Source organism: Atractosteus spatula, chromosome 7, assembly GCF_055471065.1.
Source record: "Atractosteus spatula isolate fAtrSpa1 chromosome 7, fAtrSpa1.hap1, whole genome shotgun sequence".
Classification (NCBI taxonomy): domain Eukaryota; kingdom Metazoa; phylum Chordata; class Actinopteri; order Semionotiformes; family Lepisosteidae; genus Atractosteus; species Atractosteus spatula.
The window spans coordinates 9,046,492-9,063,470 of NC_142712.1; the positions used below are offsets into that span (position 1 = coordinate 9,046,492).

The 16,979-nt window shown below is 37.4% G+C and overlaps 1 protein-coding gene across 1 annotated transcript in view; it reads right to left on the minus strand.

Moving 5' to 3' along the window:
* Positions 1 to 70: 70 nt before the first annotated feature.
* gab2 (GRB2-associated binding protein 2) overlaps positions 71 to 16,979 on the minus strand; it is a 63,977-nt gene continuing 47,068 nt past the window's right edge. Inside the window, exons 3-10 of the mRNA XM_088921703.1 lie at positions 14,523 to 14,760; positions 9,037 to 9,626; positions 7,218 to 7,315; positions 6,622 to 6,898; positions 6,071 to 6,161; positions 5,842 to 5,935; positions 5,385 to 5,507; positions 71 to 4,868 (exon numbers count right to left, since the gene is read on the minus strand). Coding sequence (XP_088777829.1) covers positions 4,725 to 4,868; positions 5,385 to 5,507; positions 5,842 to 5,935; positions 6,071 to 6,161; positions 6,622 to 6,898; positions 7,218 to 7,315; positions 9,037 to 9,626; positions 14,523 to 14,760 — 1,655 coding nt within the window. The 3' untranslated portion in view covers positions 71 to 4,724. The remainder of the gene's footprint in view (positions 4,869 to 5,384; positions 5,508 to 5,841; positions 5,936 to 6,070; positions 6,162 to 6,621; positions 6,899 to 7,217; positions 7,316 to 9,036; positions 9,627 to 14,522; positions 14,761 to 16,979) is intronic.

The following is a 16,979-nucleotide window of genomic DNA, read 5'->3' on the forward strand; positions in this document are numbered from 1 at the left end:
TTTAAAATTTGTCAATAAAAGCACCTATCATTTACATATGTGTAAACAGTGAAGAAACTCAAAACATAGCAGTTGACTTAGTCATTTATTTATGGTTCTTTTGTTTTCATTTGTTGAATGATACAGGAATAACTATTAAGCAATATGTATCCCAAGTGTACCTTATTTTACTATTACCATGGTATAATTGTGGCATATTGCTTCACAAAAACCAAGACAGAGCATAAATTAGTTAGTAGAGCATTTTTTTTCCGATTTTTATAAATGCAAAACACAATAAATTAATAAATTACTTCACTAACTATCCACAACTGGATAAAAATGTTTTACAGTAGTATGATAAAAATGTACATCACTCAAATAACAATTTAGTAATGGGTTTAGGAACACAGCCTCTCTGAGCAGATTTCCCAGTTTAGACTGGCCTCACCAATTAAACATGGAACTTTACAGTGCTACATTTCTTAGTCCATTTGCACACACATACCTTTCATTTAACCTAGAACTATTCTTTTTAACACATTAAGCTATGTTTAAAAGTCACATCACTTCACTTTTATATAAAGCCATAAAACAAACCAATTCAAACATTTTTTTTCATTATTAAATAACCCACCTCATCCAATAGAGATTTCAGCAGTTTGTGAAATAATTTTATTCCTGTAAAGGAAACCCTGGACCATGATTGCTTACTAAATTTTAAGGTGATACATAATTGTTGTATAGTTTTGTGTATTTGAGTATCAATAGATAATCCTGATTTTAAATATTCTATTGTATGCAACAAAATTAAATGACTAATTCGTTCCATTTTTAAGATAATCATTTTTCTATTGCAGTCAACCATACACTACCTGAGTTAAAATTACTGGCTTATCACATTTTAAGTAACCAAGTCATGCCGCATTTCATGCATTAGCCAGGATATGTACGCTTTCATAGAAGTCTAGTTTTGAAAAAATCTCATTTCCAATTCTTACCAAACCACTTTAGAATTGCAAAGACTCAACACTGAACTGCAGAACAATTGTGTCAAAGCCAGTGTAGTAGTGCCATTCAAAAGAAGACTGAAGGAAGTGTAGACTTTTTAAAAGAAATTGTATACTGTATGTATTGGTTTTCTTCATGCAAAAAATAGTATTTTGTCTTCCTAATGCACATTTAGGTTGGCATTTAAAAAAATACTTAAAGATTCCTACTGAAAATATCCATTGTGCACTAAGCCTTTAGACATTTAGTACACTGGATGAGTTGGATTATAAAAGTTAGTTTAAGACCAAAAGAAAGGTTGACATGTGCATAACGTACACTTAGCATAAAATCACCGTTTCATTGCTTTTTATAGCTGAGACACCTTCTTTACCTTTAGTACACATAAAAAGTGCCTTTACCTTGGCTTCTTTAAAGAAACAGCTAGGTGAGATCCTTGGATCAATTAACTACTAACAAAAGGTTTTAATGGAACAGATGGCTTCCTCTTGTTTGTAACCTTATGTTCTTTTACCACTCCTACAAAAACAGACTTTAAACAGAAAAATATCAAACAAAAAACAAAGTCAAAACTGAAGCTTTTAAAACAAACATACTAATGTAAGCAAAATGGAATGTACAGTATAGCCTTAATGCTTTCTTTTCACATTTAAAAAATTTAAAATGATGTATTAGTGGTTCCAGCCCACTTAGAAATACTGGACCTGATTCAGACAAATATCAATGCTGCAATGAAACGCCAAATAAACCACAACTGAAAACTGTTATTGCTACAATAAGTTTTCCTGAATAAATAAGCAGTGTCTGAGTTTCCAATGAAAAAAAGGTACAGTATATAGTATATATAGTACTGTATAAATGGTGTGTACACTGAGTGAGAGTGCATTTCTCATCCTTTAAAGCACAAAATATATCATTACTTAGTTGTTTTCACGGTATTCTGGCTTCACACTAAATGTACAAGTTCTAACATACCCAGCCACATTGTCAAAGATAATGACCTAGCTTCTTTCAAGAACAGGTGGAATTAAATACTTGGATCAATTTGCTACTAAAAGCCAAGCAAGCTACTGCAGGTAGGAAAAATTGCTTTCTCTTATTTGTAAACGTTCTTATGTTCAGGAACATTTGGATGAAAGGGAGATTTGGATAGATCTAGACCATATCCTCCGAAAACTGCTGACAACTAAAATTAGATGGACCAAATCAGTTATCACAGTGGTGAAGATAATATTTCTAATCAACTGCTGTCTTACTTTCTCTTACCTACAGTATGAATACTGGAAACTAACTGCTTGTTTCCATTGATGTAATGCATTTTTGTGTTTTTTTTTACATAAAAATAGGCAAATGGGACATAAATAGTATAATCATTATTCCCACAACTTTTGAAATTCGTTTTTTCAAAAATGCATTGTAACATAGGATAGATATATGTTTTGGAAAGAAAAGGCTGAGCTGACGTAGAGTTACCATTCCTCAGCACTTTTAGTTGTGTATTATTTTGTCATCATGCTGGCTCAAACTGACAGTCCTTGTGCATAGAAAAACAGTGGCAGTTTGAATACACTTCACATAGTCTAATAATAGCTCTTATTTCAGTAAAATTACACTGCATTCAGCGAATAGGAATATTTTCTCCTTGGACATCAAACATTTTTATTAATTTATAGCTGCAAAACCAATATAAATGGCTTCTCAAGAGACTGGTTGACTTACATTTTCACCATATTTGACTGCACTGTGCAGAATAATTTTGGACAATGTCACCTGCTCCTTTTTGCAGCAGATGGCAATAATGTCACTTATGATCATTAAAAATTCATTTAGCAATTTTCAACGGAATTTACCCCAACTTCTTAAACACTTATTATAGGTTTAGATTTAAAGATACCATTTAAAGCCTTATTAAACAAATTGCAATTTGAGTTGTATTAGAATTTTTTTATCACATTTTCCTGAAAATAGCCAAGTGATCAATGAACTTTGTAATCAACAAGATGGTCTGGGAGGACTTTGTCTCTGAAATATGGCCCCAAAGCAAAGAAAATATATAAACCTTATCTCAGAGCCATTATCTGAAAATTGTAATTATTGATATTCTAGATCCCTCACATATTACCTTATAGGTAAGATGCTCACACTTCATATAACACGGTTTTATTAGTACTAACACATATTTAAAATTATTCTACTTTGGTTAATTGATCAAATTACATTTCTAAAAAAGTACAAAATCAGAGACTTGTTTTGAACATACTGCTGTGCGTGTACATATATAATCACACATACATACTGTACATTCAGAAACATATGTATCGGTCCTTATGGGAATTTTAAAAAGTGCAAAACAAAACAGTTTTGTAAACAGAGAAACATTTTAAAGAATTATCTAAAAACGCATTTTAAATGTACCAAAATCAAAATTTTCTTTGCAATATACATTCCCCTAAAATTGAAATTTCACAATTTGGGGGGATTTTCTTTATGATATACAATCTATGAATAGATTAAATTAACATTAGTATGTGCATTATTTTAAAATAATTTAATGATTGATAAGAGTGATATATGGTGTGCCAGTTCTATGAATGAATTCATGTTGTTTTTTTCCTCGAAAACTAAAAGCAATGCCTGTTCTCAGGTTTTGTGACACATTAATAATGGTGCAAATGCAAGTCAGACTTCTCTCTCCTTTTGAAAAGCACTTGGTAGCTTCATGTCTGGTGCAATCAAGTTGGTTACTGCTCCATCTCCATAAAATGTACTTTCTTTTGGAAATATTACCTTTCGATATCAACAAAACAACAAAAATTGTTACTTCAACGAATGGGTTTATTCTGCTAGAAACTGATTATTTTTTTACTGAAACATGGCTTACAGTATAGTCAGCTTATGGAGGTTTTCTTCTGAAAGCAGAAGACAGCTCTGGTCTTTAGAAAAAGTTCAGAAAGTAAGTCTGTGTTCCTTTACAGGAACTTTTACTTATTCACTTTTCAGATTAGTATGTTCCACACATGCATAATGTGTTTGGCTTGTCTTTAAAAAAATGGCTTACTTATTAATGTTCTTAAAATTCTATGGTTTTCATTCATAATTGAAGCCCCTGACTTCCTTTTTCTAAAAGAAAGACTACATTAACTTGAAAAATTTCTGCCTTGATATCTGTGGCCTGAGCATGCCATATACACGTTGCCTTTTGTTTAAAAAATGGACCTGCTGTTTTTTCTAAATATCATATCAGAAGTCATCAGAATTTAGAATTCAGTTCATTCAAGCTTTGTTTACATTTGTATACATGCAAACTAACTTTGGAAACTGTTAGCTGACATTTGCACTGTATTTTTAATCTATTGCATTATCTATTAGAAACCAAACTAAAGAGAGCATACTGCATATAGTGTACAGAACAGTTTTTAAAAGGCAATGTGTTCTTTTGCAAGGGTTCACCTTTAAAGTACCCGAAAGCAGCATCTAGGCTGTAGTCTTGCATTGTTTTATCTTAACACAGTGAGAGAAGATGTTGCATTAGTGACTCATGAGAAATAGCTTCTGTTAAGTATCTTTTACAAAAGTGAGCAACAGCCAGCAGTCATTATATTATTTTTCTTTACGTACCAGGAACAGTATAAATTAGTCATGGCAACATGGACGTTTATGTGAAGTGAGAACATTGTGACATTGTGTCATATTCCAGCAACAGCTGTATCTTTCACTTTAGCTGTAGTTTACTGTCAAGACTTGACCCCCTTGGCCGGCTCTGTTGACTGGCGGACATCTGTCCATTCCTGCATGGTATTCTGGAGCGCTTGTGTCTTCTCCTTATCGACCTGCACGTAATCCACCTTTTCGTCAGAGGTGACAGAGGACGTGGAAGGCTGTTGTTGGGAGGGGGGAGGGACAGAATGACAAAAGCTGAAGGAATTGACCCATTCATGTATAAGAATGAGGGAATAACAAATGCTTGAATTTGCATGTCAAATAAAAAACAAAAACATGTTTATAACCCATTCAAATCATCATGCTCAGAGGTGTGGGTGAGGGATGACAGGATTTCTATGATGTTTCAATGTTCCTGCATGAGAGTTGCCTGCTAGAAGTTTATCATCATTTTTGTTTTCCCCTTTCTGATGCCGCTTCGCCTAGGACACACCATTGACACTTAAATCTCACACAGTTACAGTGAAGGAGAAATTATATCTAATGTTGTGCCTCAATGCCTCATTACTCTTTGATTTTGAAATGAAATTCAGATACAGTTCTATTCCACCAAAGATTTGAATTCTTAAGCCATGCAAATGTTTAACTGATACAAAAAATAGATGTTTTTGATATTTCCTTGCCATTATGCTGGGCTTCCATGCTTCACAGTATCCCATCAAAACACTCTGTACCTTTCTGTGTGGACTGGGGGAACTCGGTTGGAAGTCCAAGGCAAGGTAGTCAACGTTTCCACTTTTCCTAGGCGCAGGGCTGCTCGTGCCACTCACTGCTGGAGAGGTCGACACTGGGTTTTGCTGATGAGCAAGTGAAAGCTTTGGTTAGCAAGACATGGCACTGATGGGAGATCACAGAGCCGTCAGTGCCCATGCTAATGGAAGCTTTGGCTGCCATGAGTTTAAGTAGCTCCTGAGATCAATTATAAAAAGATTACAGAGTGTAATACACATAAGAAGATACCCTTTTGTTTGTTGAAAAGTACTGTATGTCTACATCTAGCACTTCTGCCTAATCTTTGGGGCTGGATTTTGTTATGAATCAGCAGTGTGATAAACGGGCAGCATGGGATCAATCTAAGATGGTTTTTCATTGCCCTCTATGCATTTCCTCCTGTGCCTAAGCTCATCTTACCATTGCAACGTAGTTTTCTTCACTTTCTGTTGAATCCGTGCTGGTGATGCTTTGTGTGGATATGGGTCGACAGTGCTGCGAGTTCATGACCGGCCTGCAAGAGAAAACACAACCTGCATTACTCTTCCATGACCCCCTCTCCTCTGGCAGCGAACCCTCTGAAGTCCTGTCCTTGGGACCAAGCCTCCTGGTTAGAACAGAAGTGGAGGAAATTAACAAGGATACCTACATGGGCCTAGTCCAAGACATGGTGACAGGGGACTTGAATGGGAGCTCGTCAATAATAGCATTGTTTCTCAAGTCCAGCGGTGTTGGCTTTGCTAAAAACACACATACACACAGAGAAACACCTATTAATGAAGAAGAGAATGAGCATGAAGAAAGAGAAAACCTACTTTTTAATGCTTTTCATGTTTATGGTTTTACAGCCCTTCTGCCAATATGACATAGCCAGCAATTCTATCTTCCTTAATCCGCTGATTTCTGCAGCGGATTAAGGAAGTTGATGAAAATAAATGTTCAAAGTACGTGTGAACACAGCTACTCGACGCAGTGGTTGTGGAATGAATGATGTTGCGGAGCACTAGAGAAAACTGCAATTATAAAATGACTGTGTGCTTCCAGTCTCAGCGAGGCAGCGAAAGAAGGACGGAAGGGAAACTGAGAGCAAACTTTGATTTCTAACTCAGATGTCAGTGTCGGTGACAGTCAGTGTTGACGATTATTACTTTTATTCGGAGAGTTTTTGACAGCGAGCAGTGGGTGTGGGGGAGCACTCACTCTTGCGGTCAGGTTTGAGGTTACGGTTGACAGGGGGAGGAGTGATGTCACTGAGCCGCCCCGGTCGGTGGCACAGGGAGGCGGTGCTGCCTTTCCGGGCCGGCAGGGTAGCAGAGAAGCCTGGAAAGTCAAAGTGATGAGGCCCGGGGCTCATCTGGATGTAGACATTCTGGGAACTGTCAGCCAGAGAGGAGTTGAAGGGCGAAGAGGAGGAGCCCGGGTTCATTTGCACATAATTGTCCTCCGAGTCCCCACTGTCTGAATGAGCCTTTGTTCTCTGTAACACAACCAGGTGACCAGGTCTGATCATGGTGATCATAGCTTTTTTCCTGAACAAATGAACATTTTTAGTAATCTTTAGTAAACTGCTGTGCACTTATTGTTATTCCATTTTATCTACAAGGCAGTGATTATAGGGAGAGCTTAAAAACTGTGATTTATTAGCCATGCCATGCACACTTTTCATTTGTTTATATTCTCATTGTATAATCATCTGTATTATTTTGCATCTCTATAGAAAGTTGATAAAAACTCTAGGAATGTTAAAGCGAAAATCTTTGAACTCTAAATAAGAGTGGAGAGGACTCAAGACTCACCAGGTAAGAGCTGAAACCATCATTGACTGACTCCATAGACTGGCCGTTGTTGCTGAGGCAGGCCTGTTTATGATGGTCGTTTGTTTCAAAAGACGAGCCTTTTTCAGGGAAACAAATTGAAAAGAATAACTTAGAGAATACACTTCGCCACATCACACCGCGAAAGACCAGACTGTGCTGTAAATCTTTTTGTTTCACCTGTTGTAATTATGTATGGAGAGAAACATGCAAAGGAAAAAAAAAAGTCAATAATATCTGATCAGAACTGATTTCTTTTTAAAGGCCTGAAGCCAGTAAACAAGGATCCAAAACACGGCCAGTGTGGACCTAGGAATAAACACTGATTTCTGTTGCAGTCAAGCTTTCAATAACATAATTAAACCCTTCATTGACCTAATAATCGCAAATGGACTGGTGTCCCATCCAGGGTGTATCCCTCCTTCTGCCCATAGCTCGCCGGGTTAGGCTCCGGCTCCACTGCAGCTCCCTGTACTGGGTAAAGGAGTTTAGAAAGGGGGTGGATTGTTGGATAGGTGACTTAGCAACAGGATTAATTTGCAACTTTGTAATTGTTTTTGGTTCTAAAATGTGGAAGGGGTTCATAAGTAGTAAGATTCCAATGGAGCAATTTCTTTATTTGATTAAGTATTCAATCAATTGAAACGATCAGGCCACCCACCCCCGAGTGCGTCCCAGGATCAAAAGTGGGAGCTACAGCTCAACGCTGTGGAGGCCTTCAATGGGCCCAAGACGAGTTCGACTCTTCAGGCAGCTTGGCTACCCGTAGTGTTTTAAGAACCATGGCCATTCCAGGGACTCCAAAACTAGAACGCAGCCAGTACTGCTTTAATTATTAACAATATTAAATTAGGCCAGTGCCATTAGTCACACAGACAATTTAAATACATACAATGAATAGCTAAAAAAAATAAATCCTGGCTAAAGGATTTTTTAAAGTGGTGCAATGAGTTAAATCTTTATTTAAATCGGTGGAACCAGTAGTCTATTCTGACCATATGATAAATGTTCTCGGAAAAATAAGAAACATTACACGTAATCCCTACACTGTATAACTGGAATCAGGTGACATTTTAAAGCGCCTGCTTTTAACACGCTGCTACTTCTCATTTTGTTTTCCTGGGAGCTAGGTCTGAGAATCTGTTATCAGAATGGCAGCTGTCAGATATAACAGCTGCTATAACAGCTGATTTCCTGGGCTCTGGCTGAGACACTGGCCTGGCTGAAGTCTGGCCCCTTTGGCCCTGCCTGGATTAAGCATTGATCAAATCAGGAAGACTGCGTCTGGGAGCATGATGTTTGGCCTCTTTTACTGTTCATCGACCTGGAACAAGTCACCCTGAAGCACTATGCATGGCTTGAATTTCATTAGCTTTCAAACACTGTACTGACCAGATTGCTTCTTTGTTTTTGATTAAGGGCAAACGTGTGTGAAGTCAAGACCGAAAAGGAAAGTAATTTGAAGTGCATGAATTCAGTCGATGACAAGTGAAGATAAACCAAGCAAACTGACACCGATTCTGCCACATATTAAACAGGATTAATGAAAAATCACTTTTAAGTTTATTCAGATTAGAAGGAATAATCAGTATTATTAAGAAATTCCAGCTCGTGTGTAAGTAGTAAAACATTTTCAACATGTCTGGTAGATATGAATTGTTACACAGAGTGATAACTAATCTAGTCAGGAATGACCTGTCAAAATGACTAGGATCACAGTCCAAAGCTTTATATTAATAAGAGAAACTGCTGTGCTGAAGCCCTGCTTTAGAGAAGAGGATGAGAAGATTAGGTACTGTACCTCTGTGTAATCTGATGTTCTCCACCGCTGGTAGGGTGTTTCTCCTAGGGATGGCAGACACAGAGGCCGTCTCTCCATTGGGAGCTCCCATTGACTTTGGGCTTCCCCACTTGACCTCTGAGCTGTGGCCTGGCTTGGGGGGGCGAGGAGGAGGTAGGCCAGGGGACTCTGAGCCTGCCGGCGCCAGGGCATTGTGGTTCTTGTCGAAGGTCCGGGGGACGTGGTAGAAGGAGCTGGCGGACACGTGGAAGTCACAGTTGTCAGGTGAGCGGTCACTGCGGGGGCCAGCTGGGGTGTTGTTGGGAGTCTTGAAGGTGTACACCTCGTCGGCTTCCAGCTCCAGTTCTGGCAGACTGGAACACACATGCCCCTCCGAACCATAACTCCTAGGCAGGTCATAGGAGCTGTCCCGTGGGGAGTCTCCAAGTGAAGACTGTTGCTGCTTGCCAGGCTTGGGTAAGCTGTAGAAGGTATGGAGCTGGGCACCCATTCCATTAAGGCAGTGGGAGAACCCATGAGAAATTTTCTGAACTGCTGAATCACTGCCCACTAGAAGATTGCTCCTGGTGGCCTGGGAGAAACTGGCACTCCTGAGAACACAGACAGTCCTTGCTGTTATTGCTGAAATAAGGTGGCAAGTGGAAAACTTCTACAGTCAGACTATGTAAACAAAGCAGAGGATGTTGGTGATCAAGTTTGTATAGAGAAATATAGCGACTTGCCACGCCAATTTCACCTTACAATCACATGTAATCATTCCTGCTATATTAATTGACAGCACTGTTTTCTCTGGCCATAGTTCTCACACAAGCGAGTCCCGAGAAAACAGAACAGTTTGCATTCTAAGCAGGTCACTGTCATCTTATCTTGGAAAAGTAGCTCTGTCTATTCACCCTCGGCTGGGCATTCTGAGTCCCTTACAAAAGATTCAAACGTTCTCCAAGTCTTTGTGTGGAACTCCAAAAACTGATTTGCTTGCTCAGTGCTGTTTACAGGCTGCAGAACCTTTTAGTTGATCATGAGTTACTCTCATGGCTGATCCCTGAATTTCAGCTATAAATGAAAAATTATGAAGTAGAAGAAAGGAAACCAGCCTTTTGTAGCACATACAGTTCATGTCATATAGACCTTTGGGGACTATATGTAATGTACTGTATGTGACATGTACTAACAATGTGAACAGGAATAAAATGTTGCCTACACTTTGGATTTCTGTGCTCCCAACAGGATTCCTCCCCACTTTATATGCTCCCAATAAAATATATAAAATAAAATGAATAAAAAGAAGTATTGTGCCTGATATTTGCTTCATATGATTCAAGCATGCTCTCTAAATGATATAACAAGAATGTTTTTTCTTTGAATCCATTTTTTTCTCAGTTCATCAGATGAAATTGATTGGTTTTCCTATGGGGGCTATATTTTGTATGCCTTAAAGGTTTAATTCAGGATGTAGGCAAGTTTAAGACCACACCTAATCAAAATTACATTTTTATTAAACAAAGTCTTACACTGAGAAAGAAATAAAAATCATAAGCACTTTAGTTACTTAAGCAATCATAAGATACTTCAGGCATAATGAAAAAATGCCAAAATGACTTGTGTGTTTACTGTAGGTTTAGTTTATAATACAAGATTATCCTTCTAGCTGTATAAACCAGAGGGTTTATTAAGTTGTCTGTCTAGCACATATTTGCACAAAAAAGAAAACCTCACAAAAAGCACCAAAATGAACTCTCAGCCACAGACACAAAAATGTTAAGTTTGTCCTTAAATTATCATGATAATTCATTATAAACTATGCAACTTTTGACATCTGTAAAACTTGTTTACAAATCTTTCAATCTAGCTATTTGAATGTATCATTTATAGTGCTTTACCAGGACAATTTGCTGCATTCTTTTTTTTTCTTCTATTTTTTCATCTGTGAATGTATTACATGTGAGCTATTGTATAGCACTTTGAGGTTTATGAAAACACTTCTAAAAATATTATTAATACAATGGAGAAGCATAGCAGTGGAGAAATAACTGCAAAAAATATACTATACATGAATAAAGAGGAGCGAAGATGACATATATACATTATAAGGTTTTTAAAACCTTTTTTGCTCAGAACATTTGTTCAGAAAACAGAAGAATCCATCATTAGACCACACCTACCCTCTGTAAAGAAGTGTTACTACATCAAAATGCCACAAGGTGACAGCAGACACAGTCTTAGTACTGAGGACTGAAAATGCATTGAATATACTATACTATATGACATGTACTGCTACAAAATATCTAACAATTTGAATGGAAATAAAATATTGCCTACACTTTAGATGTAGCTCGCTGCATGATTTCTCCCCAGTTTCCATGCTACCACTAAAATGCCTAAAATAAAATAAATAAAACAAACTACTGTGAAACTACACTCTCTAAATGATATGACCTGGTGTTGCCTTTATAGAACAGTTCTTTTGACATCAAACACACACTGCCTGTCCAAATCTGCCATTAAGATTTATCTTCTAACAAATTAACAATTTTGTTTTACGTTACCAAGGCTACCACTAAAACTTTACCAACAGCCATGCAACTAAGCAATAAAACATAGGCTAAGCACTGGTTAACTAAGAAAGAGGAAAGCTTACCTCCCTTTCCCACACCAACCACATTTTGGCTGATGTCCAGGGAGACAAGACTTTTTTTTTCTCATTTGTGTTTTGTTCTATTTTTATTTCTTGCACTTTAATGCTAAGCACACTAAACCCACATGAACTGAACTTAGCAGATGTATTCTGAAGTGTAATTCCTTTTGATTTATAGGGGGCTGTTTCAAAAACCTACTTTACAAACTTTTACTGTCACACAAGGATTTTGCACTTCATACTAGTGGACTCGTTCCCATATGTGAAATAGTGTTTAACCAAAAGCATTTTCACATTTTAAATGTTTCCTTAAGAGATTGCTCCTTGACATTAATAAAATGATACTGGATTAGATCACACAAGAATATTTTATGACTGGAGTTCAGCGTATTATTAATATTCCTTAGTGATGTTATGCTTTGACATCACAGCAGTATTTGTATTTTAATAATGTAAATGGTGCCATAAGTGACAATCATTTTAAAATCATTTGCAAATATTTAAGAAAACCAAATCAGCTCTTTATTTGTGGATCAACTCGCACTCCAGTCGAAGGGTGATGAGTTGTCAAAAAAGCTGTAAGAAAACAATGACTAACCAGAACAGAGTCTGTATTTCTCTATACTTTCCCATTCATTTGTGGATAGACCAGACTGATTTACCAGCACAATGAAATATGTCTGCTAGGGTCTTGCTACTAATGAGCAACACATTACGGTACAACAGGAAGAAAACTCTATCAGGGACTCTTGAGTTTGTGTTTTAATCCTGGCTCTAAACATTTTTATGGGCTTCGCAATGTTTATTTTATATGTTTCTATGTCTTAACATTATACAACACTTCGGAATATTATTATGGAAGACACAATACACAATTCCACTCAGGACTGATATCCTGACACCAGCAATATAAGCCATAATATGTTATTTTTCTACCGACACTTCCATGTAACTCGTATACGCAAATTGGGAGTGTGCATCAGATCCTTTTGGATTTAAGACAATGACAGATAATAAGAAAACAAGTTAAAAACAAACAGAATAAGTGTCTTTCAAAAATATTTAAAGAGATTTTGAGCTACATGTTAAAACCATCATTGCTAGAGATGTGAACATAAACTCATACCCCTTTCTAATTATTGTGAGGGATTTGGAGCCTTTCTGGCTTTTTAATAAGCTATCTTCATAATATTTTTAATGGTGACTTTTATTTAGTATAGTATAATAGTCACCTTATATACTGTACATATATATCACAAAAAATATGAGGCTTATAATGATGGGCACCATAAAATGCAACAAATGAATACCGGAAACAATAGCATCAGTTGCATTTGAACATGTCTAGGTGAACATATTTTTATTTGTTAGTTTCTTTTCTCATTAACATTCATTCATAAGAAGGAAGTTAACAACTTAGATTCTATAACATTGCGAAATGGAAAAAAATAGACTTTCTTCCACTAAGATATATTCCAATGTACCTATACATCTAGGTCTAAATTCTGGGAAGAACCCATTTCCACATTTTAAATGTGGGGCCTTGAAGGAGGAAATTATAGGAACACCAATTACAGTATAGGAAGTGAGACTTTGGAGTTCATTTTAACAACCTTATCCATCATTACAAATCGTTTTAGACTTTTAATGTGATTTAAGCTTTCTCACAGAAGATTTGCAATTATTTATGTAATTCGTCACTACCATAAGCAGAACCTAATGACTTTAATTAAACAACAAGATTCTTTAAAGAGAGGCAGAGCATGTTGCCCTGTTGCCCTATAGCTGCTGAACTATGATACAAAACTATTTTTGAATTGCTGTGCGAGTTTTTCTATCCCATGTATACAGAAACAAAATACAGAATCCTTTGCATGTACTGTATGCCCTTCACCTTGGTATTTTCCCAGGCGAGTTAAAGGTTAATCTTTTAAAGTCAATAACACAGGCATGCTTTTCTGTGATTCGCACAGTGTTGAAAAACTCACAATACAGCATGTACAGGCAATCTGCCCTTTAGCAAAAGAACAGCGAAGCTTAATGAAATGTGAACAGAATACAGTCAGTGGCAGGAAGACCAGACCTTATTCCTATACTCAAAATATCTTTTGTAAGAAACACTAAGTCGACGTAGAAAATATGAATTATTGGTCTTCCAACAAAAAAATGTTATTGTAATAGGGTTATAGGGTCTCACATTAAGAAAAAAAACATGGTAACACTTCATTGTGTTTTGTGGTGGCTGTGATGATTTGCTTTAGGACTTCTTTCCAGTACTTTTTATAATTTTGAATCTTCTTGCTGATGAAAGAACCTGCAACTGAAACTAGTCTTGAAGTACCCTTACCTCCAGGACTGAAAAAGTATAAAGGGATATAGTATTCTGGGAAGCACTGAAAGCTGAAGTACAAAAGTCCTCTAATTCTCATACTGCAGGTACAGATAACTATAAATGAGACATCAAGCACACTGGGATACCTATAATTAATCACTCTTTTAAACTTGTGACAATGATTTCTAATAAATTCTGAGAAATAAACACACAAATAACATGAATACCCACATCCCCAACTACGCCTTTCCAGGTTACCTTCAGTATTTCCAAAAATAAAAGTAACAAGAAGAAAATACATTTTGTGTATTTACTACACTGTGAACTGGTCACACTCAAAAGAACATTCATAAGGTATTCACATACCTTAATGAATATCATAATTCATTAGGAAGTTATGTTTATTTAAAGCCCTAGTTTTTTGTGACATCTGATGGGGGCGTTAGATATCAAAATTGCCATTTAATATTACTGGCATGGCTTGAGAGCTGTGCCTGGAGGGCCTGGATCACTTCTCACCTGGCACCCTCGTTGGACTTGCTCATACACTGGTGGAGAAACAGGTAGTCCTGGGGGGCACTGGTGGACAGGGTGTTGTGGGAGTGACGCTCGGGCACGTCAAAGGTGAAGAGCACTGGCTGGCTGGAGTGGGATGGGGCAGAAGATTTGCGCTGTCCAATCAGTGGTGCAATAGAGCCACTCAGGTCAGCAGGCATGGAGCGGGGAGTGTGACTTGTTGTCATGGATCTTCCAGAACCTGCAACAGAAAGGCACATAAAAAAACAACCAAACTGAAAATATGATCTTGCTACTAAGAGGCAATCAATCACTCCCAAACAATGGCATTTTCAAATGTCATTCTTAACTACTGTGTTATTAAATTCACTTTTACGTCACTTTTTTTTTTCCCTGAGTCAAACGCTACAGTTATTGCATCGTAAGGAGAAATGCCAACAAGTAACAAACCTTTTCCATGTAAAATGTCAAATGAAGGTCTTTCCAAATATCATTCCTCAAGACATTGGGACTAAAACTAAAATTACCCACTGACATGAAATACAGCCAATATCTATAGTCAGTGAGGGAAGTTCTTAACAGTTTATCAAACAGCATTCTACTTAACTTCATAAATAAAAATTAAAAATAGATTGGAATACCTATTGTAAATACTGTATTGTATTTTCTGCCATTACTACAGAGTATTACAGTACCAAAGTCTATATAATCCAATTGATTTTAGTCATTTCCCACCAGGATCAATGGAGTCAAAGGGCAGGGAAATTCAATTCAGGATTTTAGAATGCAGGTTCCAATCCGACGTCATTCAATATCTTTCAAACTGACCTCTTAACTCAATCAATGGAGACAAGACAAGACAAGACAAGACAAGACATTTTTTCAGTTCCAGATGAGCGCTAGATGTCTAAGGACATAAGGCTTGTGTGATATTATCCAAACCTAGTAACATTCAGCCTAGCCTAATTAAATATCCCTGTCTGTCTTTTTCAGTTAGTACAGTATTTCACCACATAAAGAAACAAACCAAACTTTTACATTTTTGTACATTTCTGTTTAGTGTCTTGAATGTACTGTAATGGCTCAACATTCAAGATAACATCTTCACACAAGTAGATGCCAAAGACAAATGAGCACTGTTTTCTTTTTTTATCACTGCTGATTCATGTACTGTGGGTCTATACATCATAGATAGAAACAATTGAGAATAAAACACTCTGAATTAAAACTTCTACTCCCTAAGAGGTTGGGTGGGGTAACACAGTTCCACAGAAAAACTCAACATCATGGTGAACACTGTGTGGGTGAGTGGAAAGTTGGAATTGCTTTGATACAGTCATATTCACAGTCCCAAACAAAAAAATATCATTGCTACTTTCTTAATAAAGAGGTGCCTGCAAAATCCAACATTTCAACATCCAAACCTGCAGGGAGGAAACTGCAAAAAACAGATCTGTAGTGCTCCAAAAATAATAGAGATCACGTAAGAGCATCAAGAGTCAAAGAACATCAGGCCATATGTTTGTGACAAGCCATCCTAAAGCATTAATAATATTGTTAGAACTGAGCACTTAAATCTTTGTGAAATAGCCTTGCTAAGTAGAATGTTTTGTACATATAGGTCATTGCTAAGGTCAGAACGCAGCAGTCTTGATTTGCAAAGCACAAAAAGGACGATCATGACTAGATGATCGAGGCCCTAGGAAGGATGACAAATGAGGTTAGGGCTCGCCTGAGGCAGAGGGGCCTGTACTGGGATTACACTTTATACCCCATGGACATGAGAGAGTGAATGGATCTGCAGCAGCAGTGGTTTCATGTCAGGGGGACATTGTTTAGTGAGAAAAGCTCTTTGATCTCGGCTAAATTATTCTATTGTTATCTTTGTCTGCTGCTCTCAAGGCTAAAGCTACACTCTCTGCAGAAGGCCTGTAAAAGCCCTCAGCTCCCTAGGCGAGCCCAATCCAATGACAGACGTATTGATTTAGAAAAAAAAACTCGCCATGATGCTCCCCTTGTTCTGACCAGAGCACTGGAGAAGCATTAGCCTCCTCTGCTGAAACTGATCTGCTTCATTAGGCCTGAGATTGCATTCTCTTGTGGTCGAAGAACACACCTCCATGAGGCTAGGGAGATCTCTACATCATTATGATAAGCTTTAACAACGAAGTAGTGGGAGGGGGAGGGGTTGCAGGCATGGAATACTTTCAGTTAATGGACTCATCTTTCCAGTCCCATCATCAAACGGCATTACAGTAGAGCAGAGTAAAAGAGAGCAGTGGCTCGCGGTAGCTATCATGTCTCGTCACTGACGCTAATGGGATAAAAGATCAATCTCGTGATGGTGAAGCAATTTATACAGTGCTAGAGAGCCATAATGCTTTTTGCTGGAAGAAAAATGCCGTGATGTACTCCGGCGTCTGTTGTTATTATGAATTCTTTTTGGAGATGAGCACCACA